We start from the raw sequence: 27,585 nt of genomic DNA, 5'->3' as shown, positions 1-27,585 counted from the left end.
CTGGGTGAGATTCCCAGGGCCCCGGTGTGTGGCTCTACCTTCCCCTGGAGAGCAGTCACTAGTGCTTGGCTACAAGGCTCTGTACTTACTCCGGTCCTGGCCCACCTGACTTGTCAGGAGCCTCTGGGTCCCATCAGAGTGTGTGGAGAACCTCTCTGTCCATCACCCAGTCTCACTACAGCCCAGCGGTCTGGGCAGAGCAAGCATGGTGACCCCAGTGGTGAGAAAGGAAGAAAGGCTGATCTGCTCAAGGCCGCCACTGTGAAGCACAAGGTGGGACTCACACAGAGCCTGCAGCCACTCATACCAGTGCTCGGCCCTCCCAGCCTAAGAGCATAGATCCTGTGGTCAGAGGGCATCATGTGGGTTTCAACACAGGCTGGGTTTCACACCACATAATGAAAGGTGACAGAGACAAGCATGGCGTCCCATCTTTGGTTTATTTAAAAGTTTTGGAAGCAGGTCCTGGGAGAGAACTGAAGCTCTGCAGGGACCCAGAGGGATGCAGGTAGGTGTGTCCATGCAGGCAGGCAACGATCGCCATGGTTCTTTCCGAGAATGGTTACCCAGGCAGGCGTGACTCTGGTACCTGGAGCAGGCGCAGGGCTTGAAGTAACAGGGCTCCCTGGTTCCAGTTGCTGGAGGGGCAGGAGGTGGCAGGGGTGACAGGGAGAGGCCGGGCACAGCCTCAGGTACAGGGGTTGAGATTTGCCCTGGAGGACAGAAGGGCTGGGGCAGTCAAGGCCGCAGAGTGATGACTGTGGCAGAGAGAGGTCCGGCCCATCTCGTGTGGGCAGATCCTGGAGTAGTGTGGGCTCACGGTCCTGCTGGAGGGATCAGAGGGATTGGCAGGTGAGGAGGACTGGAGTGGAGTGAGGTGGGGGGGGCCCTGCAGCTTTTGGTTCACATGCCTGGCATTTCATTACCCTGCCGAAGCCCCTCTGGACAGAGGCAGGGTGATGATCAACCCCCTAGGACTCGCCCATGTGAATCGATGAGGCTGATCAGAGAGCCCTCATTCCTCTGCAGCAGTGATGGGGCGCAGTTGGGGGTGGGAGGGAGATGCGAGGAGAGGGGTGGTCACGTGACCAACAGTCGACCTGGATTAGCAGTTGACAGGAGGGAAGTTTTCCTCTTGCTGTTTCTGGTGGAGACCCTGAACCTCGACAATGGAAGTGTTGAGGTTCCAGAGCTCAATTTCCTCACCCCAGAGTGAGGGACTGTCAGAAGGCAAGAGAAATAGAAAAAGAGTGCCGCCTATACCTTTTGAGCACCTGGATCCACCCTAACCTGAAGCCTCATGCTGGCTGGTTATTTGAGTCAATGAGTTTCCTGTTTTCTTGAATTTACCATCTCTAGCTATTGAAAGTGTCTTGACTTAAAACTGCACATTGCTTCAGCCTCCCACTCACCCGCCCCTGCCTCTCCCTGGCGTGGAGGCAGCTGTCAGAGACTTGGTTGTCATCCCCTCCTTCGAGGGTTGAGAAGTTCAGGGGCTGCAGCTGGGAGGATGGACTTCTTAGATGCTGGCCTGGGGTCTCACCCACCTCGGAAGTTTCTCCGGGTGCCGTGATGCTTCTCCGGGTGCTTTAACTGGCTCTTTTTCCGGGCATCCAAAATCTTCATCCCAGCCAGAACCCACTTGGCCCCTGGCCTCCCACATACCATCTTGTTTTTCTGGGGTAAGAAGAATCTGCAGGGATGGGGATGCCCAGGTGAGGATGTAAGTGGAGAGGAAAGTTGTGTGACGGCCCCTGCCGATTCCCCCGCCTATTCCCCGCGGTCCCACTCACATCACAGCAGGCAGATTGCAGCTCCCGCTCACATCCTGGCGGTGGTAGCTCTGGGCGTGCCGCAGCACGGACAGCCTGGCCCGGCGGTGGTAGGCCAAGCAGCAGTCCTCAAAGGCACCTGTGACCACACAGCCGCCCACAGGCTCAAGTCTGAGCACGAGCATGTATGGCCGCGCATGCACTCTGCAGGGCCGTCCACAGACACGGCACCTACGCGCATGTGCGGCTACGTATGCCTGCAGAGATGCCCCCACTAAGGTGTGTGGCCGCGCATGCGCTCTGCAGGGATGCCCACAGACGTGGTTATCCACGCGCACACGCTGCAACCCTTCTAGGCACTGTGGAGGCCCAGGGACGGCGCAGACAGTGAGGTAGCCGCTGGATTCATCTCGGGCCCTTGACAAAGGGACAGCTGGCAGGAGTCGGAGAGGGCCCCGCAGGCCCCAGCTGGGAAGGGTCCAAGACCATGAAATAAATCGACCAAGGCCATTTCCATTCCTGCTCCGGTGCAGAGGGCAAGGAATGGGTGCAATGGCCTGAGAAGGGGAGGGGGCGTGGTTTGAGGTGGAGGTGCTGATGCCAGAAGTATCAGGGAGGATGAAAGGGTGGGATGAGCAGAGGATGAATTAATATGGAAACAGTGCTGGGCCTTCAAGGTCCTCTGGGGTCCGTCCCTCTGACAATCCCTGCCTTCAGGAGCCACATCTGACTTCTGGGAGGGCCTTGGGAGGACTTGAAGGCTCCCTCCATCTCCACCTTGACACAGAAAGCAAGGAACAGTGGAATCGGATAGACCGTGTTGCAGTGCTGGGCAGGAAGCTTCCCGGGGCTGGGGGCAACCATGCCCCCAGGATCAAAGGGCCCAGGTTGGGCCTGGCTCCTGAAATGGGCCTTTTATTAGAGGACAATGAGAAGGAGGCCCAGCCCCATCCTGGGCAAAGGCTAAGGTCTGCTGGGGCAGGGCGAGGGCCTCTCAGACCTAATGAGGGGCAGGTGGGGCAGGTGGGTGGGGCCATGGCGCTTCCACCTGGCCAGGGGTTCTGCTTGGCCACCTGCTGGGACTCAGCTGCCTCCTCAGGCCCACGGGGATGGAGAAAACAGTGGCAGAGCTGAGGGAACACTGGGGGGGCATCCGGAATGACCTTTGGTCCCCAATATCCTCAAGTGCCTAATCTCTGGAGAGGAGGAGAGAAATTCGTTAATAGCAGTAATGGTTATCATAGTAGCTGCCAAGCACTGGGCCAGGAGTATCCAGTTGAATCCTCATGTCCCATCTCTGCAGTGGGAATTTGGAACCCAACTTTGCAGATGAAAAAATTGGGGGTCATAAAGGCCAGACCACACAGGTAGCCTGGGTGGGGGAGCCAAAATGGAGACCCATTTTCATTGGGCTCCCAGACTCTGATCTCAACGACCCCTACCCCTAGGGGCTTTGCAGGCTCAGGTCACTGCAATGTGTCCTGGGCGGTAAGCAGCCATGCTGCCATCTGCTCTCCATAGTTCCTGGACTGGCTGGAGTTTGGAGGGATGCCTTGGGTCATGGACTGTGGGGGAGGCACCCAGGGGCTCTGGAAGGAGAGGCTGAGGACCATCACCCCCAAGGAGCTGCACAAATGCTGGGAGTTTTTGCATGCCTGCTGGGGGAGCTGTCCATCAGAGAATGGATTCAGTGCTGATGGCATCAGGGGAGGTTTCTGGAGGACGGGAGAAGCATATTGGGAGCGGGAGGCACAGGAAAGATGGGGAGAGGGGACTCCAGAGGTGGGGGTAGGGATGAACTGAGTCAGTACCTTGAGCGTGGACAGTGGGAGCCCAGGCAACCACGAAGCAGCCCACCAGGCAGACCAGGAGCCACGGATTCATAGTGCAGGCTGGTCCTCCCCCTCTGGCACCTACCCTGAGAATTAACTGGGGAGAACAGGTGGGTGGATGATGAGGACCCAACAGGGACGGCGGCAGGCACTGGGAGCACCCCCATCTCAAGCCAGGGCCCCCTGCATAGGAGGCAGGTGGCATGGGGTGCGGACAAGTGCTGCACGGACCTGTTGCTGGTTTCGGGGAGGACTCACCAAAGCCTATGGGGTCCCTGGAGCTGGCGCCTGCTGGAGTGGACCTGAGCTCTCCTGCCTGCCAGGCCAGCAGGCTTCACCCTTTATAGACGGAACCCCACCCTGCCGCTCCGCCCTCCCTCCTGCTCCCTCACTCCACCTCCTGGCTTCTCCCTCCAGCCCTGCCCTCCTCTCCCCATTTTTTCTAGCTCTTCTCTCCAGTGTCATGATGCACTTGGCGGAAGTTGGGGGCCCGGGGTAAAAGGATCCGAATCAAAGAGCTGGGCAGGAAACGATACCTTCAACCAACAGCTTGGATGGGGGTGAGAGGTGGAGGGGTGCAGGTGGACAGACCCAGCCTTGACCTTAGCCAGCCCCCTTGAAGGTTCACCTTCTCCCCCTCCAGGCCCCTCAGCCAGCACCCTGGCTTTCTCCCTGAAGGGCCTTTTCTCCTCCTCCTCCTCCTGGCTCCTTTCTTGCTGCACCTCAAGGTGGACCCTGGCTTCCCACAGGCAGGACTCAGGCTGCCTAGAGCAGGGGAGAGCCTTCACCTCTTCTCCCTACTCCCCAGACACCTGTGCCCATGGGGCCTTGACTTCAAACCATTTTTCTCTTCTTCCATACAGTAGGGTGACTTATTGTGTCACAGAGAAGCCCTGTTTTTTGAGAACAGGCAAACCCACAGAAACAGAAAGTAAAATCAGCTGTCACCATAGGCTGGGAGGAGGGGAGAATGGGGATGAGGGTGAAAGGAACGGTATAGATTTCTTTTCGCTCTGAAATTAGATGGTGGTGGTGGTGGAGGGACTCTGTGAATATAGTAAATAGCATGGAATGGTACACTTTCAATGGGTAATGTCTCATGCAAAAAAAAAAAAAAAAAAAAAACGATATTAAGAAAAGAGTTTTATTCGAGCCAGACTGAGGGCTAGCCCAGAAGCCTGCTTCCCAGGTTACTCTGTGAAACTGTTCCAAAGAAGCAGGGTTTTCAGCAGTTTTGTATCTTGTCAGAACAAAGAATGTTAAACAATTCAGGGAGACATTTCTTCAAGGTCTCAGAACAGACCAGCACGTTTGAGGCAAGTCAGTATGACCTTGGCACCTGTGAAGTGAGTCTTATTATCAAAGGAGGACCAGCGCTGGCATCCCGGGAAGGACTTTAATCTTTATTTTGGACATGGACATCCTTGACTTCTGGTCAGTATCCTCTTCTTTAATAATTAAAGCAGATGTACAATGTAGGTTGATAGGCCACAAACAGGCTTTTTTAGCTAGCATCAAATTTAAGTTAACAGGGGACCTCCCTGGTGGTCCAGTGGTTAAGCCTCCACGCTCTCAATGCACGAGACCTGGGGTTCAATCCTTGGTGAGGAATCTCAGATCCCCTCAAGCTGAGAGCCATGGCCTAAAAATAAGAATAATAATAATGAAATTCAAGTTAACTCATGTATTAGCCACAATGGCTTCCCTGTCTCTGTCTCTATATATATATATATTTCTTTAACAGTGCAATATATGCAACTTAAACTTTCCCGAATATTATCTTGAGAATAAGGATCACAATAATGTTCTGGTTTTGGGAGAAAAGCGGGAGCTCCAGGTAACCACGCCAGCAGGCACCCACCTAGAAGGAGTTTCTTTTTTTCTAGGGGCAGCGTGGTCCAGCTGGAACAGAGGGGTGAGGGTGGGGGCCGTGGGGGTGGAGGAGCAGCAGGTAGCGAGGAAGGGGACGCTGCAGAAACCTCACAGTTGTAACCTCACGTCTGTAACTTTTTATAGTCGACTTCCTTAGCTGTAGATCATTCGGGGCATTTATGACATTCTCTACCCCTTTCTCATCTCTCCAGCTCCACCAGGAGACCCTGGCGGGGCCCCTCACCCTCTCCCTGGGGCCCGGTCGCGTGGCTAAATGGGTGAGGCTTGGCGTAGGGGCCGGGCCTTGATGAAAGACACTGAGCGCCGGGGCGGAGCTTTCTGACGGGCTGAGACCAGGGCGGTGCTTACGGATTCACCGGCCTGGAGCCCAGCGGTCCTGCGCCGGTGGTGGCCGCTCCTGGAGTAGGTGAGGCTGGTCCAGGACGCGGTTCCGCGTGGCTGCGAGCTTGGGGACGCGGCGTGGCGGGCCGGGACCAGCCTCCCCGCTAAGGCCCACCGTCCCTGCCTGCCCGGTCGGCGGGCAGCGGCCAAGACGTGGCGTTACCCAGTAGTAGCGGAGGTCCCCGGTGAGCAAGCCCACCTCCCCGCCGCTCACAGTTAGTCCCACCAGCAGCTTTAAAAGGGAGCAAGGGCTCTGAGGAACCAGCACGCAGGGCAGGCAGGGGTTTTTGCACTCAAGTGTCTGAGCGGCGGACAAGATGCTTCAGGACTAAGGGCCCTGGGGGGAGACCTGGAGCTCGGAGGACCGCAGTTGCTGATTGTGGGGCCAGACCTCCATGGTCAGGGCTCAGCTGAGAAAGGGGCCTGTGTTCCCGCAGCTCCTGGAGGTGGTCAGGGTCAACTGTCTCCAGGGAGGGGACCCTCTTCTCCGCATGTGTGAACACAGCGCAGAGGACAAAGCCGCCTCCTGCTCCCCAGCCCTGAGCTCTGAGCATGAGGCCGTTGTGGGTCACCGCCAGCTGCAGCTGAGCCAAATTCAGGGACTGACCACACCCCAGGGCCCGCAGGGCAGGATGCAGTGCAGGGTGAGGGGAAGGGGACAGGGGCACAGCTCAGCGCACCTCTCGGATGGCCATACTGCAGAATGGGGCAGCCAGGTGGCTGGGTGAGGGGAAATACCAACCACTGGCTTTGGAGTGAGCTCCTCTGGGGGAGTCTGGGTACCTGGCTCGCTCTCATTTCTCTGCTGGAGGACCTCCCCGGTGCTCATAACAGTTGACAAATATTATAGAGAAGGAAACTGAGGGTCTGAGAGGCCCTTTTTCACCCTTTTTATTTTTTATTCTTTGGCCAGGAAAACCCGCCTTTTATTACTGTGAAGAAAGGGGGACATCTCCTAATGGAGGAAGGCCACTGAGCAGAGACCTGGGGCTCATCAGGAAGGATCATGGGTGGCGGGCCTCCTGCAGTTGCTCTTGCATCACACCTCCACCTCTTAACGCCCCATGCTGCCTACTGCCCTCCTGAACCTCTGGTACCTCCAGGTCCTGGTTCAGGTGGCCTCTGAGAGAAGCCACTGGGATGCCATCCCCACCCCACCCCGCACCATCCTGACTCCACACACCAGACCCTGGGTATCCTGTCTGCCAGGCCTGGGCTCTGTTGTACCCAGCTGCCTCTCACTCTGGTCCAGATGCACAGTGGTTGCTAGGCAACTGGAGGAAGGAAGGAAAAGTGCTATTTTTTTTTTAAAGGATGGGACTTAGTTCCCTGTGTGACCCATTTTACTGTGTTCCCCATGTAGTTGGCCTGCCTCCTGCAAAGTCAGATTTGAAAGGCTTCCCTCCCCGGACTGACCAGCTGCCTGTGTTCCAGGGGACCTGCACAGGGAACTCGGGCTACCACCACTGGTCGTGGCCTCAGTTCTTGTGTTTCTCCCGCACCTATTGAACATTCGGGGGCTGGGCCAGCTGGGGCAGGGGTGATGTGGAAAGGGAGGGCGGTGGGTCCTGAGGAGAGGGTCCCATAGGGGTATGAGTCCCTCTTTGAAGATGCTGGGGCTTCCCTGATAGCTCAGTTGGTAAAGAAACTGCCTGCAATGCAGGAGACCTCAGTTCGATTCCTGGGTCAGGAAGATCCAATGGAGAACAGATAGGCTACCTACTCAAGTATTCTTGGGCTTCCCTTGTGGCTCAGCTGGTGAAGAATCCACCTGCAATGCGGGGGACCTGGGTTTGATCCCGGGGTTGGAAAGATCGCCTGAAAAAGGGAAAGACTACCCACTCCAGTATTCTGGCCTGGAGAATTCCATGGGGTCGCAGAGTTGAACACAAATGAGCAATTTTCACTTTGAGGATGCTGAGCTCCACTCAGCCCTTCCACACAGGTATCTGGGCACCTGTTATATACCAGCCACGTTCCCAGGGGTGACTGGAGTGAGCAAGCAGATGTCTCCCAGCCAGGAAAGACAATGGCAATGTCACTGATCTTCATCAAACACCTGTTTGGGGCCATTTGTTATTCATTCAACAAACAGGTGGTGAGCACCTACTGTATGCCAGGCACTAGGTTGGGTGCCCTGGATAAGCAGTGCAGAGCAGACAGGTAGCAAGTTATGAAGCAAGATCCTTGGAGACAAGCATCGCTGTTTCAAATCTGGAGGTGGCAGGAAGATGCTGGGGATGGGTTGGTCTCCTCTAAAGAGAGTGGCTTGAGGTGACAGAAAATGCTATGGGATTAATATTTATCCCCACTGGACAGGGGAAAAAACAATCATCTGAGGTCCAGAGAGGTTAAGTTACCTGACTAAGTGGCAGCCAGATTCCAAGTTGAGGTCTGACTCCTTCATTCCACATATACATTTTGGGAACTGCATTATGCATGTCTTTTTTTTTTTTTAAAAGTAATGTATTTTGTTTAACCCTATCTATCCAAGATAATGGGCTTCCCTGGTGCCTCAGTGGTAAAGAATCCACCTGCCAATGCAGGAGACGCAGGTTTGATCTCTGGGTTGGACAGATCCCCTGGAGGAGGAAATGGCAACCCACTCCAGTATTCCTGCCTGGGGAAATCCCATGGACAGAAGGAGCCTGGTGGGCTACAGTTCATGGGGTTGCAAAAGAGACATGACTTAGCAACTAAACAACAAGCTAAGATAATATCATTTCAACATGCAATCAAAAAAATGATTTATATTTTCCCTTTTTTGCATAGTAAGTGTTCAAAACATGGCTTACTGAAAAATTTCAGTACACTTAAAGTGCTAAATAGCCACATGTGCCTGGTGTCTGTCTTACTGGACACTGCATTTCCAGCCACAGATCACAGTCAATTCAAAATTTTACATTGCTTCTTTTCTTTCATTTTCTATTGATTTTTTTTTAAAGGGCAGTTTAATTTTCCCAGCAAAATTGAAGAGAAGGTACAGAGATTTCCCATACATCCCCTGCCCCACATTCAACAGCCTACATCTCAGAGGTGTGTTTGTTACTGGCAATGAACCTACAATGACCACGACCATCCTACCATCACCATCATCCAAAGTCCAGAGTCTGCATTTGGGTTCACGCCTGCTGTTGTACATTCCATGTGCTCAGTCACTCCAGTCATGTCTGACTCTTTGCGGCCTCATGGACTGTAGCCCACCAGGCTCCTCTGTCCATGGGATTTTCCAGGCAAGGATAGTAGAATGGGTTGCCATGCCCTCCTCCAGGGGATCTTCCCAACCAAAGGATCAAACTTGCATCTCCTGCATTGGCAGGTGGATTCTTTACCACGACCGCCACCTGGGAAGCCCCTGTACATTCTACATGTTTGGACAAGATGTATAATGACATATCCACCATTATGGTGTTATACAGAATATTTCACTGCTTTAAAAACCCTCTAGGCTCCCAGCATGTCTTTTTTATTCTGATGTTTTGACAGCTGGGGACTTGCTGACCCTGAAGGTACTACCTCTCCTAGGGCTAGCAGATTCCCAGAGATAGTAAATGGCTTCCTTTCAAAGGCACCTTTCATATGCAAACCAGCCAGTCCAGAGCTCATATCCTAACCCCCTCCTCTATCAGGCTCCCACACTCAGAGTCACTATTCTCCAGCCCGGGTCACCCCAGGGCCAGGCAGTAGACAACTAGGGACAGGCTCTATGTCCCAGAGCCTGCTGAAATGATTCAAACTAGCAAGTCCTAAGCCTGCTTACCCAGCCTCACTCAACCCTTCCCAGGGAAATCACAATAAGGGGGACTTTCCTGGTGGTCCAGTAGTTAAGAATCTGTCTGCCAATGTCGGGGACATGGGTTCCGTCCCTAGTCTGGGAAGATCCGACATGTTGAGGAGCAACTAAGCCCATATGTTACAACTACTGAGCCTGTGCTTTAGAGCCTGTGAGTGGTAATTACTGCAGCCGGTGTGCCTAGGGCCCATGCTCTGTGCAACGAGAAGCCTGTGCACTGTAACAATGAGTAGCCCCTGCTTGCTGCAACTAAAGAAAGCCCGTGCATGGCATCAAAGGCCCAGCACAACCAAAAGCTGATTAATTAATATTTTAAAAAATTATGATAGAGAATACAGTTTTTTCTCATAGATCCCAAGAGGAGGGGGCATAACACACCATGCGGGGAAACTTGGGGAAGCACCAGGGTCAGTAGGGAGACAGGAGCAAGGAGAAAGCAGGGCACGAGCCTTTCTTGTGGCTTCCCTAGGGAAGGCCATGCCAGGCAGGGTAAGAGATTTGGGGCTGGCCAGTTTGAACACTCTTGGCTGGCCCCAGGGGCGGAGGGGCTCTCCCTGGTGGTCTGGTATACCTCTCCCTGGGGGAACTAAGGCAGGGGGATTTTGCTTCCCAGGAGTGTGAGAGCCTGACAACAGAATTGGCTGGAGTCTGAGCTCTGGATTGGTTGCCCTGCATCTGAAAGGCTCGCTCCCAGTTACCGGCTCTCTCTAGGGATTGCTCTAAGGGCAGTCTGTCCCAGATCAGCAAGGCTGGCAGATGTCAAAACATTATAAGACCCAGAAAATAAAACCCATGATGAGAATGCTCATCACCTCTCTCCTCTCATCACCTGTCATCCCCTCTTGCCTGTTTCACAGTCACTCCTTTTTGGCAATGGGTGAATGCCAAGGACGGCCTTCAAGTCTCTCTGGTGTCTCTCACTCTCCTGCCCCACTGCCCCCCATCACCTCCCACTCTTGGACTCCTGCCCTGGCTCCCACTGAAGCCTAACAGTGGCCCCTTGCCACCCCTCCCCTAAGACTGTTGCCTCCTTTGAGCCAAAGCTTCAGAGACACAACCCATTTTGTGTCGATCGTCATCACTGTGTCAAGAGCGTTTTCCCAAGTTTTCAGCCCTGGTCCCTTCTGAAGAGGGCTGAGGCCACACAAACACTGTGTTGGGATTCTAGCTGCTGACAGAAGGCGTCAATGTGCCTCAAAGATCATATGTCTGTTTGGCTGTGAACTTCTGCAACTCAAGACTTGCTTCCCCTTGAAGTAAGTAAGTTCAGTCGCTCAGTCGTGTCAGACTCTTTGCAACCCCATAGACTGCAACACACCAGGCTTCCCTGTCCATCACCACCTCCAGGAGCTTACTCAAAATCATGTCCATTGAGTCTGTGATGCCATCCCATCATCTCATCCTCTGTTGTCCCCTTCTCCTCCTGCCTTCAATCTTTCCCAGCATCAGGGTCTTTTCCAGTGAGTCAGTTCTTCGAATCAGGTGGCCAAAGGACTGGAGTTTCAGCTTCAGCAGCAAGTCCTTCCAATGAACAGGACTGATTTCCTCTAGGATTGACTGGTTGGATCTCCTTGCTGTCCAAGGGACTCTCAAGAGTCTTCTCCAACACTGAAGTTCAAAAACATCAATTTTTCAGCACTCAGCTTTCTTTAATAGTCCAACTCTCATATCCATACATGACTACTGGAAAAAACCATAGCTTTGACTAGACAGACCTTTGTCAGCAAAGTAAACAGTGGCCTCTTGACCTTTGTCTCTGCTTTTTAATATACTGCCTAGGTTTGTCATAGCTTTTCTTGCAAGGAGCAAGCATCTTTTAATTTCATGGCTGCAGTCACCATCTGCAGTGATTTTGGAGCCCAGGAAAATAGTCTGTCATTGTTTCCATTTTTTCCCCATCTATTTGCCATGAAGTAATGGGATCAGGTGCCATGATCTTCATTTTTTGAATGCTGAGTTTTAAGCCAGCTTTTTCACTCTTCTTTTTCACTTTCATCAAGAGGCTCTTTAGTTCTTCTTCGCTTTCTGCCATAAGGGTGGTGTCATCTGCATATCTGAGATTATTGATGTTTCTCCTGGCAATCTTGATTCCAGTTTGTGCTTCATCCAGCCCAGCATTTTGCATGATGTACTCTGTACATAAGTTAAATAAGCAGGGTGACAATATACAGCCTTGAAGTACTCCTTTCCCTATTTGGAACCAGTGTGTTGTTCCATGTCCAGTTCTATCTGTTGCTTCTTTACCTGCACACAGATTTCTCAGGAGGCAGGTAAGGTGGTCTGGTATTCCCATCTCTCTAAGAATTTTTCACAGTTTGTTGTGATCCACACAGTCAAAGGCTTTGGCATAGTCAATAAAGCAGAAGTACATGTTTTTCTGGAACTCTTGCTTTTTCTATGATCCAGCAGATGTTGGCAACTACCTCTGCCTTTTCTAAATACAGCTTGAACATCTGGAAGTTCTCGGTTCATGTACTGTTGTTAGCCTGGCTTGGAGAATTTTGAGCATTACTTTCCTAGCAACATCCAATGGATGATCAAAAAAGCGAGAGTTCCAGAAAAACATCTACTTCTGCTTTATTGACTATGCCAAAGTCTTTGATTGTGTGGATCACAAAAAACTGTGGAAAATTCTTAAAGAGATGACCAGACCACCTGACCTGCCTCCTGAGAAATCTGTATGCAGGTCAAGAAGCAACAGTTAGAACTGAACATGGAACAACAAATTGGTTCCAAATCAGGAAAGGATACATCAAGGCTGTATATTGTCACACTGCTTATTTAACTTATATGCAGAGTACATCATGAGAAAAGCTGGACTGGATGAAGCACAAGCTGTAATCAAGATTGCCAGGAAAAATATCAATAATCTCAGATATGCAGATGACACCACACTTATGGCAGAAAGCAAAAAAGAACTAAAGAGCCTCTTGATGAAAGTGATAGAAAAGAGTGAAAAAGTTGGCTTAAAACTCAACATTCAGAAAACTAAGATCATGGCATCTGGTCCTTTCACTTCATGGCAAATAGATGGGGAAACAATGGAAACAGTGACAGACTTTATTTTTTTGGACTCCAAAATCACAGCAGATGGTGAATGCAGACATGAGATTAAAAGATGCTTGCTCCTTGGAAGAAAAGTTATGATCAACCTAGACAGAACATTGAAAAGCAGAGACATTACTTTGCCAACAAAGGTCCATCTAGTCAAAGCTTTGGTTTCTCCAGTAGTCATGTATGGATGTGAGAGTTGGACCATAAAGAAAGCTGAATGCCAAAGAATTGATGCTTTTGAACTGTGGTGTTGGAGAAGACTCGTAAGAGTCCCTTGGACTGCAAGGAGATCCAACCAGTCCATCCTAAAGGAAATTAGTCCTGAATTGTCATTGGAAGGACTGATGCTGAAGCTGAAACTCCAATCCTTTGGCCACCTGATACGAAGAACCGACTCACTGGAAAAGACCCTGATGCTGGGTAAGATTGAAGGCAGGAGGAGAAGGAGACAACAGAGGATGAGATTGTTGGATAGCATCACAGACTCAATGGACATGATTTTGAGTAAGCTCCTGGAGGTGGTGATGGACAGGGAAGCCTGACGTACTGAAGTCCATGGGGTTGCAAAGAGTCGGACACAACTGAGCAACCTAACTGAATTGAACTTGCTAGTGTGTGAGATGAGGGCAATTGTGCGGTAGTTTGAACATTCTTTGGCACTGCCTTTTCTGGCAATGCCAGAGTTCTGGTAATGTCTGGATTGGAATGAAAACTGACCTTTTCCAGTCCGGTGGCCACTGCTGAGTTTTCCAAATTTGTTGGCATATTGAGTGCAGCACTTTAATAGCATCGTGTTTTAGGAAGTGAAATAGCTCAGCTGGAATTCCATCACCTCTACTAGCTTTGTTTGTGGTGATGATACTTAAGGTCCACTTGACTTCACATTCCAGAATGTCTGGCTCTAGGTGTGATCACACCATCATGGTTATCTGGGCCATTAAAATCTTTTTTGTATAGTCCTTCTGTGTATTCTTCCCACCTCTTCTTAATATCTTCTGCTTCTGGAAGGTCCATACTGTTTCCCTTTGAGGTTGGCTGTAAAAATCAGAAAAGTCTTCTCCTAGTGAGAAGGGAAAAGAATTGGCCAAGGACATGTTGGAGAACATGGGAAGCCTTTCAAAGTCAGCTATGAGAAGCAAAGATCGTGACTTTGGGGGCTTTATGTGCATAACTTTCTTAATTTGCAGAGAAAAACTGGTCATTGTGTCTGTTTCTCCATCCCACTGTTCTAAGCCTGAGAAGGTCTGGTCCACCCTAGCCTTGACTCCCAGTATTCTCCTAAGTCACAGCGGGGGTGGAAGTCCTGGAATCAAGGTGTTAACAGGGCAGTTCCTTCTGGAAGGCTCTCATGGAGAATAAGTTTCCAGGCCTTTTCCAAGTTTCTCACCGCTACCTGCATCCCTTGGCTTGTGGCCCCTTCCTCCATCTTCAAACCCAGCAGTGTGGCCTCTTCTAACCTGTCTCTGACCTCTGTTTCTGTCATCACATCTCCTCTGACCTGTACCCTCCTGCCTCCCTTTCATAAGAACCCCTGTGATTAATGCTAGCCCATCTTGATGGTGCAGGATCACCTCTCATGTCCAGAGCCTCAACTTGATCAACCTGAGAGTCCCCTTGCTGTGCAGTATCATGTATCCCCAGGTTCTGGGCATCAGGACATGTCATCCTGGGGGAAGGGAGTTCTGTTGCCTCCCACAGCACTCATGGGGGGCAAACTCCTAAGGGAGGGCAGGGAACACTCCTCAGGGGAAGTGATGTGCAGACTTGAGGCAGGAGACGGATGGGCCCCAGGCTGAGCAGCCAGAGTTTGTCCCTGGTGGACTGAAACTCCAGAATAGCAGAAGCAAGAGAGAAGCTGGGCCCTGTCCAATAAGACCACACATTCCTCATTTTCAAAATCAAGGAGACCTTCCCAACTATGCATGCGCAGAATGGCTCCTTGGATGTCAAAAGAGAGAGGGCACCACTTCGCAGTAAGTAATGTCAGCCTACCCATAGGCCTCCTTGCTGGAATCCATCTTGGCTAAGAGATGTGCACGCACATATGGGAGGACACTGAGATCACCCAATACGGGCTCAGAACCAGACAAAGCAAGATGACTGGCCAGAGGAAACCCAGAACGCCCTACAAAAGTGATTCAAATTAGCACAAGGGCGTGAGTCTCTCTCTGAGCCCACCCGTGTGTGTATCCCCTGCCTCACCTTTCTAGGGAAAAGCAGTTTCTGGTTCCGCCTGACCCTTGGCCTGCCCTGGATCAGAAGCCCATGTGAGGGTTGAACACTCCTACCTCTGGAATGTGAGGCCCGGCGAGTGAGATGGACACAGAGCTGGGGAGCAGTGCTTCCTCCCCACCCCTCACTCCCCACCCTCCAGCCAGCCCCGATCTGCTCAGGCCTTTGGTCCCTGCTGCACCGGGAAGGGCAGGGAGGCGGGCAGTGTGCTGAGGATGCTGGATCGGTCACCGGATGGGGAACGAGCCAGTTCACCCACGGGACAGCGGACAGGAGGTGATGGGGCTTTTGACAGGAGGGGTGAGTTTGGGCTGGGGTGCCCCCTCCAGCTCCTTATTGCCACCCCCTTGCCCCGCTGTGCTCAGGTTGGTGACATCCCTTAACTACGAGCCCCTGGAGTCTGACAGGTCCTCCTTGGGTGAGGGCAGGAGTGGGTGCCCATCTCACACACTGAGGAGAGGACCCCAGTTTGGGTGGCCTGATCGGGGGGGGGGGGAATGGGAACAGGGTGGGCTCTGCCAAGACATGGTAAGCCGGGGCTGGTGTCTTACTGCCGTGGGCCCTTGAGAGGTTGACTACTGGTTCACTAGGTCAGCAGAACTTTGACACCTACCGGGTGCTGGAGATGAGGGGGGGTGGCAGGGCCTGCGTTTGCTGACTGCTTGTGGCTCAGCTGGTAAAGAATCCATTTGCAATGTGGGAGACTTGGGTTTGATCCCTGGGTTGGGAAGATCCCCTGGAGAAGGGAAAGGCTACCCACTCCAGTATTCTGGCCTGGAGAATTCCATGGACAGTATAGTCCATGGGGCCTCAAAGAGTCGGACGTGACTGAGTGACTCTCACTTTCACTTAACCAGACTGTGTGCTGGAACAGGCCTAGTGACCGTGCTTCTGGGCAAAAGGACCAGAGAGGTTGCAGGGGCAGAGGGCTGCGGGGACCTGGGTAAAAGAAAAGGCCAGTGCATCAGCACGATGGCTCGGAGAAGCGGAGGCAGGGGTGGCGAGCGCGTGTTCAGGGGGACTTCCCTAGGGGGAAGTCCAGGAAAATCCCTACTCCTGGGGGGAAGCAGGGGCTGGTCTGGGGAGATGAACCAGCCCCCCCATCCCTGCCCCACTGACCAGCCTCTGAGGCTGGGCTCCTGAGACCTGGCTTCCCATCTTCCCACTGGAGCTCCAGGTCTGCTCTATCTACCAGAAAATAGGGAGCCCATACCCCAGAATTCCCATGACCTGTGGAAGACTGGGCAGTGTCGGTGTGTGATGAGGGCCACCCGAGCTCCCCGCCCACACCCAGGGTGGGTATGGCAGAATCACACGCTCCCCAGGCTGAACTCTGTCCTCCCTAAAATCCGTATGTTGAAGCCTTTACCTAAATCTTTGGTTTTAGGACCTTTAAAGAGGTATTGGAGTTAAATATGAGGTCGTGAGGGTGAGCCCTAATCCAGTTTGACTGGTGTCTTTTTATGGTGGGGAAATTAGGGACACAGAGGGAAGGCCACGTCGAGGATGCGGGGAGAAGACAGCCATCTGCAAGCTAAGGAGAGAGGCCTCAGAATGAAGCCAACCTTCACCTTGGACCTTCTGCCTCCAGAACTGAGGAAGTGAGTTTCTGTTGCTTAAGCCCTGGCCTGTGCTTTGTTTTGGCAGCCCCAGTGAACTCACACTCGCAGGGCGCCCTTGAGGAAGGCAACAGCCCATCACCGGGTGCCTGGGGATGGGGTGGGAACAAGGTGAACATGGGCCCTGTTTCCTCCCTCTCCCATGTGAACCTGAAGCCATCACTTTGGTATTTATTGATTTTTATTTATTTGGCCACACCAGGTCTTAGCTGCAGCATGCGGGATCTCCGATCTTTGTTGCAGCATGAGAACTCAGTTGTGGCATGTGGGAATCTAGTTCCCTAAGGATTGAACCTGGGCCCTGCATTGTAAGCATGGAGTCTTAGCCACTGGACACCAGAGAAGTGCCAATATTTTTTTTTAATTTTATTTTTTAATTAAAAAAGTTTTTTTTTGGCATGTGGGATCCAAGTTCCTGGACCGAAGATCGAACCTGTGTACCCTGCATAGCAAGCACAAAATCTTAACCACTGGGCTGCCAGGGAAGTCCCTGAAACCCTAACTTTAACCATACCACTGAGGATGCCCACTCCCCTCCATGCTCAAGCATCTTAAGCCACAGGACCCTGGCTGGATGGAAGGATAGAAGTAACACCCCAAAGATGCCACAGTGAACCCACAACCCCCCACCGCAGCTGGGTACTCCTTCCCCAGAGTGACCCATGCAAATCATCTCCCCAGGCCCTCCCTTCTCCCCAGCTGGCCCTGCTCTCATCTGCATTCTGCTCAGTCCATCTAACAAGACCCAGCTCAGAGGCTTATGACGAGGATGAAACTGCCTCCACAAAGGGGTTGGCCCACACTCAGGAGGCGCGCTTATTCCACGTGGTCGCAGGCCTCTTGCCCATTTCTAGAGCAGTTCCCAAGCCAGCCGCCAACACTGGGCATTCAGATCACTGCCAACCTTTTACTCTTTAAAGGCTGTAAGAACAGCCCTTCCACTGGGGGCTCAGGACACTGGTCAGTGGTTTAACCACAGAGTCAGACCATGAACCTTGTAAGATGCTGGGGAAATAGCTTCTGAAAGTTTTGTAATTTTCTGGTAACCCCAGCTACCACCCTGAGGAGCCAGTGTCCAGGTCCTGGCAGCACTAGAATGGTCTTCGCCTTAACCAGCCCTCACCCAAGGGCTGTTCTGAGGTTTGTCGACTCTTTCTTCCCTGGTGAACCGTTTCTGATCTTTGCTCCTTGAGTTCTTATCGATTTGCGTGAGCTTTTAATAGCTGATAACACACCTGGCTTGTTCCCCTGGTACAACTCACTCTTAACCATGCATGATCAGAGGTTAGCCTGTGTGGAGGGCTCCCAGAGATGCCGCTGGCAGTGCTTTAGAACTTTTCATCTGGGGAGCTGGGTGGTTTGAGGGTTTCCTGCTACATGGAATGTGGGAATTATAGGGTGGTGCAGAGGCCCATAATGGGCTCACCCTTGGGACCCTTGTCCCTGCACACTGGGGCAGGTGGGAGGCACCTTGGTGAACCCAAGGGGCCCTGCTTGCTTCCCATGGGATGCTGGACGAGGAGCATGGCTGGAGAATGGTCACAGCCAACTAAGCACCTGCCAATGACTGACAGGCATGAAGTCTCCATCTCATTTACAAAGAAAAGATTGAGGAAAACAGTCTGACGGTTTCTCATAAAGTTACTTTGTCAGCCAGCCACTCTAGTCCTAGATATCTACTCGAGAAATGATAACATACATCCCATCAGAAACTAGTCTATACATGTTCACAGCAGCATGATTCACTAAAGCCACAAGGCAGAAACAGCCCCCAAAATGTCCATCAATGGATGAAAGGATCAACATGTGGTCCAGCCACACATTATGGAATATTATTCAGCCCTGAAAATGAATGAGGCACTAAATCATGCTACAACAGAAACAAGCTTTGAAGACATGATGTTCAGACACAAAAGGCCACATATTGTATGAGTCTATTCACATAAAGTGATCAGAACAGGCAAATTCATGGAGTCAGAAAGTGGACTAGTGGTTGCCAGGGGCTGGGGGAGGGACTGCAAAAGGACATGAATGAATGATGTTAGTCACTCAGTTGTGTCCAACTCTTTACATGGACTATAGCCCACCAGACTTTCTGTCCATGGGATTCTCCAGGCAAGAATACTGAAGTGGGCTGCCATTTCTTCCTCCAGGGGATCTTCCTGACCCAGGGATCAAACTCAGATTTCCTGCACTACAGGTATACGCTACTGTCTGAGCCACCGGGGAAGCCCCAAGGGCATGGGGGTTCCTTTTAAAAACATTAATTTTTTATTTGGCTGCGCCAGATCTTAGTTGTGGCGTGTAAGATCTTTAGTTGCAGCATGTGGAAATCTCATTCCCTGACCAGGGATCAAACCCTGGGCCCGCTGCATTGGGAGCTTGGAGTCTTAGTCACTGGACCACCAGGGAAGTCCTGGGGTTCCTTTCTGGAATGATGAAAATGTGCTGGAATAAGGTGGTGGTGAGGTTTGTGCAACTTTGTGGATATACTGGAAACAACTGAATTTCTGTTTAATTTTTTTTTAAAGAAATACTGCAAAAAGCCCAACAGATACATGTAAAACATGTAGAGACAGGTCAAGGAGAACCCATATGGCATGAAAAATAACAGCTGGATTTAAAGGAAAATAGAAATCTTAAAAATGAAAAAAGTGACACAGTGGCTACTTCCCGGTCACTGGCAGGAATGAGGTGGGTGAAGTGACAGAAGTGAAAGTGATCACTGTCAATAGTGACCCTCGGAATTGGAGTCACAGGGCCTGTTCTAACCTTTGATACGATGGGAGATAAAATGCCACTGCTGCTCTTGCTGGAAGAATGCCCAGTGGAAGAGGCCTGGGTCAGATCTAGAAAGGTAGGAAGGTAATTCTGGGAACCAGCACTCGCCAAGCTCACTCAGGTCACTGACCCATGTGATCTTGCGCCGTGGTGTATGGGGAGCTTGCCTTTCAGATGAGCAGGGGACCCCTCCCTTCCTGTTCTCCCAGGCAGTGAGCATAGAATCTCCTTTGTGGGCCTGTGCCAGGGTGGTTGCCCTGGGCCTCAGCTGCCCTGCTCAATGTGTGTCCTCGAGGTGGCAGTGTCCCTCATCTTTTACAAATAAACAGAGGCTTGGGCGGTTATCACGTGGCAGTTCCTGGAGGTAAGCTCTGTGCCCGCTCCGGGTCAGGTTCTCTGGGTCAGAAACGTGTACGAGCAGGAAGCATGGGGGGCCCACGCCCGGAAGGAGCCGCTGGCTACCCACTCCTCCAACTCTGGAGTAATCAGGGCCATGAATGCCAATGGGGCTGCCCACGGAAAACAAACTCAGCCGTCCACAGAGAAGTCGATATAGCTTCCTGGTTTTTTCCATAACTCACTGACTCAGCACTAGTAATGGAATCAGACTGAAGTTTGGCCCCCAAAGAGCTCCAGTGCTGTAAGGCTCTTTAGGTGTGGCCAGGCTGCCAGGCTTCTTTCCTCAGGATGGCTGATCCGCTTTGATGCCTCAGCTCTGTTTGGGGGCTGACTGGTGAATGGCTGCCCTGACAACAAAACCTATTACTTTTCTTTTTTGTCTGAGCTATGAGGCAAGTGGGATCTTAGTTCTATGACCAGGGATGAAAACTGTGCCCACTGCACTGGAAGCACGGAGTCTCAACCAGTGGACCACCAGGGAAGTCCCTAAACTCACTTCTATGTCCCCAAAATAGCCCCCACCCACACTGTGAGCCCTGAAAGTGGTCCAGATGTTACGGCTTCCCCATTGCTGTGCCTAATAACTGGGTTCTGCCTTGCCCACACCTGTCTCCAAGTCCTGGTGATCCCACTTCTAAGACACTTGGAATCCTCCTCTCCACATCCTGCCCTACACCTGCTCCCTCAGCTCTCCCCGGGGCTGTCTTCACAGCCCCCACCCACTCTTTTAAACCACCCCCTCTTTTGAAGTATGCATTCCATGATTGCCTCTGGGGCCCTTCCTTCTAACAAATCAGCAAAGAATCACTTTAAGTGTCTCATTTAAAATGCTCTTTGGCTAGGGACTTCTCTGGTGGTCCAGTGGTTAAAATACCACACTTCTACTGCAGGAGGCACAGGTTTGATCCCTGTTCTGGGAGCTAAGATCCCATATGCTTTGTGGCCAGAAAACCAAATCATAAAACAGAAGCAATAGTGTAACAAGTTTAATAAAGACTTTAAAAACACTGGTCCACATCAAAAACTACATATATTTAAAAAAAAAAATTCTCTCTGGCTGAAAGATTCTTTCAGCTGCCAATTGCTTATGGCAAGAGCATCGGGGCCCTGTGACTGTTCTATTAAGTTACCACAACCTTGGTGGCTTAAAGCGAGGCACATTTATTATTCGACAGTCCTGGCAGTCACAAGTCCAAAGTCAGGCTTATCGGGCTAAGATCAAGGTGCTGGCAGGGCTGCAGTCCTGGAAATTGGAGGAGAGAATCAGTTTTCTGGCCACTAGAGGCCGTCCAAATTCCATGGCTCGTGGCCACCTCCTCCAACCTCAGAGACATCAATGGCATCACTGTCCTCTCTTTGTAGTGTCACATCTCCTTCTCTGCCCCTCCTGCCTCCCTCATCAGAGGGAGAATCTCTGTGATGATGTTGGTCTCATACAGATAACCGATGATTGCCTGCCCATCTCCAGATCCTCAACTTAATCCCATCTGAAGAGTCCCTTCTCCTAGGTAAGGGGACATCTTCACAGGGTCCTAGAGACTGCTGGTATTCTGCCCACCAAAGCAAGACCAGCCTACTTTTTCTGAAAAGGGCCCCGCAGTAAATCTTTTAGGCTTTGTGGGCCATTTGGTCTCTGCTGCCAAGACTGACTGCACAATTTTCAGAGCTCAATGCAAGATAAAAATATGGGGCTCCTTCAGTCACAAGAATTTCAGACCAGTGACAGAAGTGCAGAGCCCCCCCTCAATCTGAGCAAGTCTGTGTCTGCTTCTGCAACCTGAAAGCGGCCATGGGCCACACACAGATGACAGACGTGGGCATGGGACCAGCAAACGTGATGGATGCTGAAGCTGCACTTTCCCATGTCACAAAATGTTATTCTTTTGATTTTTTTTCCAACCATTTAGAAATGTAAGATTTCCCATACTTCCACTGCAGGGGACACAGGTTCCCTGGTTGGGGAACTAAGATCCCACGTGCCCTGTGGTGCAGCCAAAAAATTAAATAAGATAAATAAAATAAAAACGTAAACATCATTTGTAGCTCACAGGCTGTGTAAAAAAAAGGTGTGGGTGGAATCAGGCTGCAGTCAGCTGGCTCCTCATCTGCAGGATGAAATCCCAACTTCTCTGCCTGACTCTCTAGGGCCCTTGACAGCCAGAAACAGACACCCTGCCAGTCCCATCTCGTCATCTTCTTTCCTTGAGACACCTACTGCTTCCTGAACCCTCCTCATGGGCAAAGCTGCACCTGTGCTCCAGCTGGTCCACGTGTGGAAGCCCCATCTCCCCCTCCTCTGGCTGGCCTGCTGCCCTCCGGCCCAGCACTGCCCTCAGGAAAGGCGGCGCTCTGGGCCTGGCCCTTGTTACACTGGCTGGGCTTGCTGTCTACATGTCCTCTTCTTTCTTGCAGCAGCAAGGTCCTCACGAGCAGGAACCCAAATGGAGTCATCCTAATCACATGGACCCTGAGAGCATGTACTTCGAGGCACAATAAGAACAGTCAGGAATTTCAGTGGCTGGAATGTACTCTAACCCTGACCCCTAAGAACCAAAACTATGCTTCTTATTAAAAAACAAAACAAAGAATTTCTATCTCAGGATCAGTTCAGGGAAATAAAGATCTCTGAGATCAGGCAGGCTGGACTCAAATGACTGTCCTTACTAGACATGTGCACCTGGACAAGTCACCTCCCTTGCGCTTAGGACAGGGTCTCCGCTTCCCATGGCCAATCAAGCCCTGTGTGTCGTGCCCCTTTCAATCCCTTGAGTCACTGGCCTTTCCTGAGTGCGCCACGCTCCTGTGGGCCTCAGGGCCTGTGTGCTTGCTGTTCCTGCTGCCCGAATGGTCCTGCTCCCCTTAACCTGGTAACTCACCCTACTGACTGGGCAAGCCTCCCCTGGCTGCCCCTGGGCGAAGTCAGGTCTGCCTGGTTACACGCTTCGCTGGCACTCTGGACCTTTGCAGGTTGAAATTATTTGTCTCATTTCTTCTTACAATTAATAAGCACTTGATACCAGGTTCTACTTCAGAGATTCTGAAAATGGGTGATTTCATTTCATTCTCATGGTGCCCGCATAAAGTATGGTAAGCACCCCACTTCGTGGAAGGGGAGGCTGAAGTTCAGAGAAATTAAACAACTTGCCTGAGGTTACACAGCGATTGAGTGTCAGAGCTCCCCTCCTAAGCCTGTCCTCGCAGGTTGACTCTGAGCTATGTGAGGGTCAATGCACATCGGGTCGTTGTTTTATGTATCCCCAGGGCTGAGTGCCTAGACCCACTGAATTACAGGTGACTGCAAAGCACTGATGACCTAAAAGAAACAGCATCGCAGTAGCAACAAGCACTCCTAGTGTTCAGATCTTGGTTTCTAATACCATTCTCTAATCAGAGGAACCAGACTCGGAGAAACGGCTGCTTCTAAGATTGGGATCAGGAAATACATATGAGAAGAATCTGCAGTCTTGCAGTGCTAGAAAGTAAGGAAGTCCCCCAGAAAAATCAAACAAGCAAAAAAAAAAAAAACACCAAACAAAACACATTTATAGGAGTGTGTCAAAAACCAAAGGTGGAGCATTGAAACATGTATATTATCTAGGGTGAAACAGATAACCAGCCCAGGTTGGGTACATGAGACAAGTGCTCGGGCCTGGTGCACTGGGAAGACCCAGAGGGATCGGGTGGAGAGGGAGGTGGGAGGGGGGACTGGGATGGGGAATACATGTAAATCCATGGCTAATTCATTTCAATGTATAACAAAAACTACTGTAATGATGTAAAGTAATTAGCCTCCAACTAATAAAAATAAATGGAAAAAAAAAAACCAAAGGTGGGCTTCCCTGGTGGTCCAGTGGAAAAGAATCTGGCTGCCAATGCAGGAGACATGGGTTGGATCCCTGGTTTGGGAAGATCCCAAATGCCAAGGAGCAGCTAAGCCTCTAGAGCCACAACTATTAAGCCCTAAGTACTGAAGGCCGCACACCCTAGAGCCTGTGCTCCAGGACAAGAGAAGTCACTGCAATGAGAAGTCTGTGCGCTATAACTAGAGAAAAGCCTGCAATGAAGACCCAACACAGTCAAAAATAAATAAAAACAAAACAAAGGAGCCAACTGAAAGGGCTCCCAATGGCCAATGCTGGAGCAATTTGAGCAACAAAATAAAGTAGTATTGGGTTATAATCCAGAGTATAAATAAATACTCAGGAAGCTATAATGATCTAATTAAATGACTGGATAAACTAATAAACAGGGGGAGAAGAGGTAAGCCTTTCATGCAGAAGGATTCCAAGTTATTTATGTAGATATCCACCCTTAAGGAGGAGAACACACATGTCCACTCTCTATGTGGGCTGCATATAGTGACTTCCTTCCAAAGGAAAAGGAGAAAAGTGACTTTACAGTGTAGAAACCTGACAAATACTAAGTCAACCAGGTGATGAAGGCCAACATCAACATGCATAAATAAAGTTGATAGTACATATCCTTTTTTTAAAAAAGAATTCTCTTACTTTCTTTTATTTTGGCCTCACTGCTCCGCCTGTGGGATCTTAGTTCCCTGACCAGGGATCAAACCCAGGCCCCCTAAATTGGGGGAACAGTGTCCTAACCACTGGACCACCAAGGAAGTCCCCAATTATATGTATCCTTGACATGGTATGATGAAAATGACCCTTTATCTCTTTGGTCTTCCTCCCTCAAACCCATCATTCCAGGATTACCACAAGAAATATACCAGACAAATGCCAATAGAGGAGCATCCTACCAAATATTTGACCAGGTCTCTCAGAACAATTAAGATTATCAAAATCAAGGAAAGTCAGAGAACCTGCCAAAGCTAAAAGGAGACTAAAGAGACAGGACAACTAAGAGACTGGATCTTAAAAGTTCTCATCACAAGAGGAAAAAAGAAATCTAAGTGTGGTGATGGATGTTAATCTTTAACTATCTTATTATGGTGATCACTATGTAATATACACATGCATTAAATCATTATGCTGTATACCCCAAAACCAATGCAATGTTATATATCAATTATCTATCTCTTTTTAGAGAGAAGATAACAAAGTGTAATGTGGTATCCTAGATGAGATTCTGGAAGACAAAAAGGACATTAGGTAAAAACAAAGGAAATCAAAACATGAACTAGGGTTGACAAGAATATATCAGTCATGGTTCATTAAGTATAACAAATGTGTCCTACTAATGAAAGATGTTACAAATACGGGAAACTGGGTGTGGGTAAAAAAGTAACTGTTTTCTGTGCAATATTTCTGTAAATCTAAAATTCTTCTAAAAAGTAAAGTCAAAAAAAAAAAAGTAAAGTCTACGAATGATAGCAATGATAAAGCATAGATGAATGATCACAATACTTCATTAATCATCATGGTGACAATGACTACAGCTCTCTTCTTACATTGCTATTGTGAGCACTCTGTAGGATCAACATAAAGCATTTAGCATGAGTGATAGCTCAATTCCGGAGAAGGCAATGGCACCCCACTCCAGTACTCTTGCCTGGAAAATCCCATGGATGGAGGAGCCTGGTAGGCTGCAGTCCATGGGGTTGTTAAGAGTCGGACACGACTGAGCGACTTCACTTTCACTTTTCACTTTCATGGATTGGAGAAGGAAATGGCAACCCACTCCAGTGTTCTTGCCTGGAGAATACCAGGGACAGGGGAGCCTGGTGGGCTGCCGTCTATGGGGTCGCACAGAGTCAGACACGACTGAAGTGACTTAGCAGCGGCAGCAGCAGCAGCATAGCTCAATTCAGAGCACTGCACTTGTCACCATTCTACGAAATCTATGCCATCCACTATGGAAGCCATGAGCTCTACATGACAAAATTTAAATTAAGTAAAAATTAAATCAATGGAGTTCTTGTGGCAAGAAAACTGGAGTGGTTTGCCATTCCCTCCTTGTTTTGTCAGAACTTTCCACTATGACCCATCCATCTTGGGTGGCCCTGCACAGCATAGCTCAAAGCTTTATTGAGTTAATGCAAGCCCCTTGACCACAACAAAGCTACAATCCATGAAGCTCCAATACTTTGGCCACCTGATGTGAAGAGCAGATTTCACTGGAAAAGACTCTGATGCTAGAAAAGATTAAAGGCAAAAGGAGAAGGGTGTGGCAGAGGACGAGATGGTTAGATAATATCACTGACTCAATGGACATAAGTTTGAGCAAACTCCAGAAGATACTGATGGACAAGGAAGACTGGTGTGCTGCAGTCATGGGGGTTGCAAAGAGTCGGACACAACTTAGCAGCTGAACAACAACAACAAAAATTAAGTTCATTAAATGCTCAGTTCTTTAGTGCTACCAGCTACATGTCAAGGGCCCAGGAGCCACATAGAGCTCGTGGCTATTAAATTTGGCAGTATTGATTTAAAAAAAAATGCCCATGAGCACAGTGTTCTGTTGGACAACATTGCACAAAACAATAAATGGCATGATTGTTTGTTCAGTGTTCTTGACTCCTTCAGGTCGTTCTGCAAATCTTAACCTTCTCAACCTTCCTGACAGTCCTCTTTCAAACTGCAACCCCCACCCCCACCCCACATACCCCATGCCCAATTTACTTTTCAGTCTTACCACTTGCTGTGGAATCCACTTAATTTCTTTCCTGACTACCCATCTAGCACTATGTGGTTCAATGCTGTAGTCGTTGGTAACCAGGGCTCTTGAGCCCTTGAAACACAGCCAGTCCAACTTCAGGTGTGCTGTGAGTGTAAAAGACATACAAGATTCCAAAGGCATATAGAGAAAAGAAAAGAAAAGAAAAAAAGAACGTAAAAATATCTCATATATTTTTACATTGGCTACAGGCTGAAACAGCATTTTGGACATAAATTGGGTTAAATAAGATCTGTTATTAAAATTAACATCACCTGTTTCTTTTTTTTTTTTTTTTAACATGGCTACTAGAAATTTTAAATTATGCATGTGGCTAACATTTGTGGTTGCCTTTAATTTCTCATGGGCTTCCCTGGTGGCTCAGACGGTAAAGAATCTGCGTGCAATGCAGGAGACCCGGGTTTGATCCCCCGAAGAAAGAAATGGTAAGCCACTGCGGTATTCTTGCTGGAGAATCCCCATGGGCGGAGGAGACTGGAGGGCTACAGTCCATGAGGTCGCAGAGTCAGACACGACTGAGCAACTAATACTACATTTCTCATGGACAGCATCAGTCTAGAATGTCAGCCAAATAGAGGCAGGTATTTTCACCTATTCGCTGGCGATACAGAGATCGGCACATAGTAGGCGGTCAATTAAATTTTAATGAACGGACGTTAGGCTGAGCCTCTGGGGACCCGTTAGCTCTAATAATCAACACAGATGGAACACTGACCACGTCCCCAGGTCCGCCTCCTCACTACACCAGATAAGGAAACTGAGTCCGGGCGAGGTGACGTAACCCCAACCCAACGGCACGTAGTGCGGAAACGTCGGGGCCGGGATTCGAACCCCAGTTCTGTCACCGCAGCCCAGGCGCGCTGACCGTTCCTACCTTGTAAATTGGTGACGGCGGCCGAGGCGGCGGCGGGATAAACAGGCGCGAGACACACACCATACCCAGGACAAGGGGAGCGGCTCTTCGGCCGCCGCCTCCCGTCGGCCTCCGTGGGCCAGGCCACAGATGGCCCCCTCCGCGGCCATCGCTGGCCACCCGCGTCTCTGCCTGCCGCCGAGCTCTCCTCAGGCGGCGCCAGCCGGAAGTCCCGCCCCCGCCGCGCGCCCCGGGGCGCCGCGACAGCAACGCGGGCCAATGAGAAGCGCGCCGTGGCGAACGCCGGCCAATGGGCGCGCGCGCCGGGGGGGCGTGT

At 50.4% G+C, this 27,585-nt stretch overlaps 1 protein-coding gene across 5 annotated transcripts; it reads right to left on the bottom strand.

Moving 5' to 3' along the window:
- Window positions 1–421: 421 nt before the first annotated feature.
- Window positions 422–27,570, bottom strand: CCL25 (C-C motif chemokine ligand 25). 5 transcript variants are annotated; one of them, XM_020898849.2, is made up of 5 exons: window positions 27,270–27,536; window positions 3,584–3,701; window positions 1,794–1,911; window positions 1,548–1,693; window positions 422–827 (listed from the first exon to the last, which is right to left on the bottom strand). In XM_020898849.2, the coding sequence occupies exons 1-5, from the start codon at window positions 27,330–27,332 to the stop codon at window positions 817–819; spliced, it is 456 nt and encodes a 151-aa protein (XP_020754508.1). In that variant the 5' UTR covers window positions 27,333–27,536; the 3' UTR covers window positions 422–816. The 5 variants fall into 5 exon arrangements, 3 of the variants coding, with proteins under 3 accessions (XP_020754508.1, XP_020754509.1, XP_070320902.1); XM_020898850.2 differs by having other exon boundaries at window positions 422–824; XM_070464801.1 differs by lacking the exon at window positions 422–827 and adding an exon at window positions 853–1,220 and having other exon boundaries at window positions 27,270–27,542.
- Between the last annotated feature and the right edge of the window lie 15 nt (window positions 27,571–27,585).

The sequence above is a fragment of the Odocoileus virginianus genome, chromosome 3 (assembly GCF_023699985.2).
Source record: "Odocoileus virginianus isolate 20LAN1187 ecotype Illinois chromosome 3, Ovbor_1.2, whole genome shotgun sequence".
Classification (NCBI taxonomy): Eukaryota; Metazoa; Chordata; class Mammalia; order Artiodactyla; family Cervidae; genus Odocoileus; species Odocoileus virginianus.
Note: the sequence above shows the minus strand (reverse complement) of the source record. Positions and strands in the feature narration are given on the sequence as shown.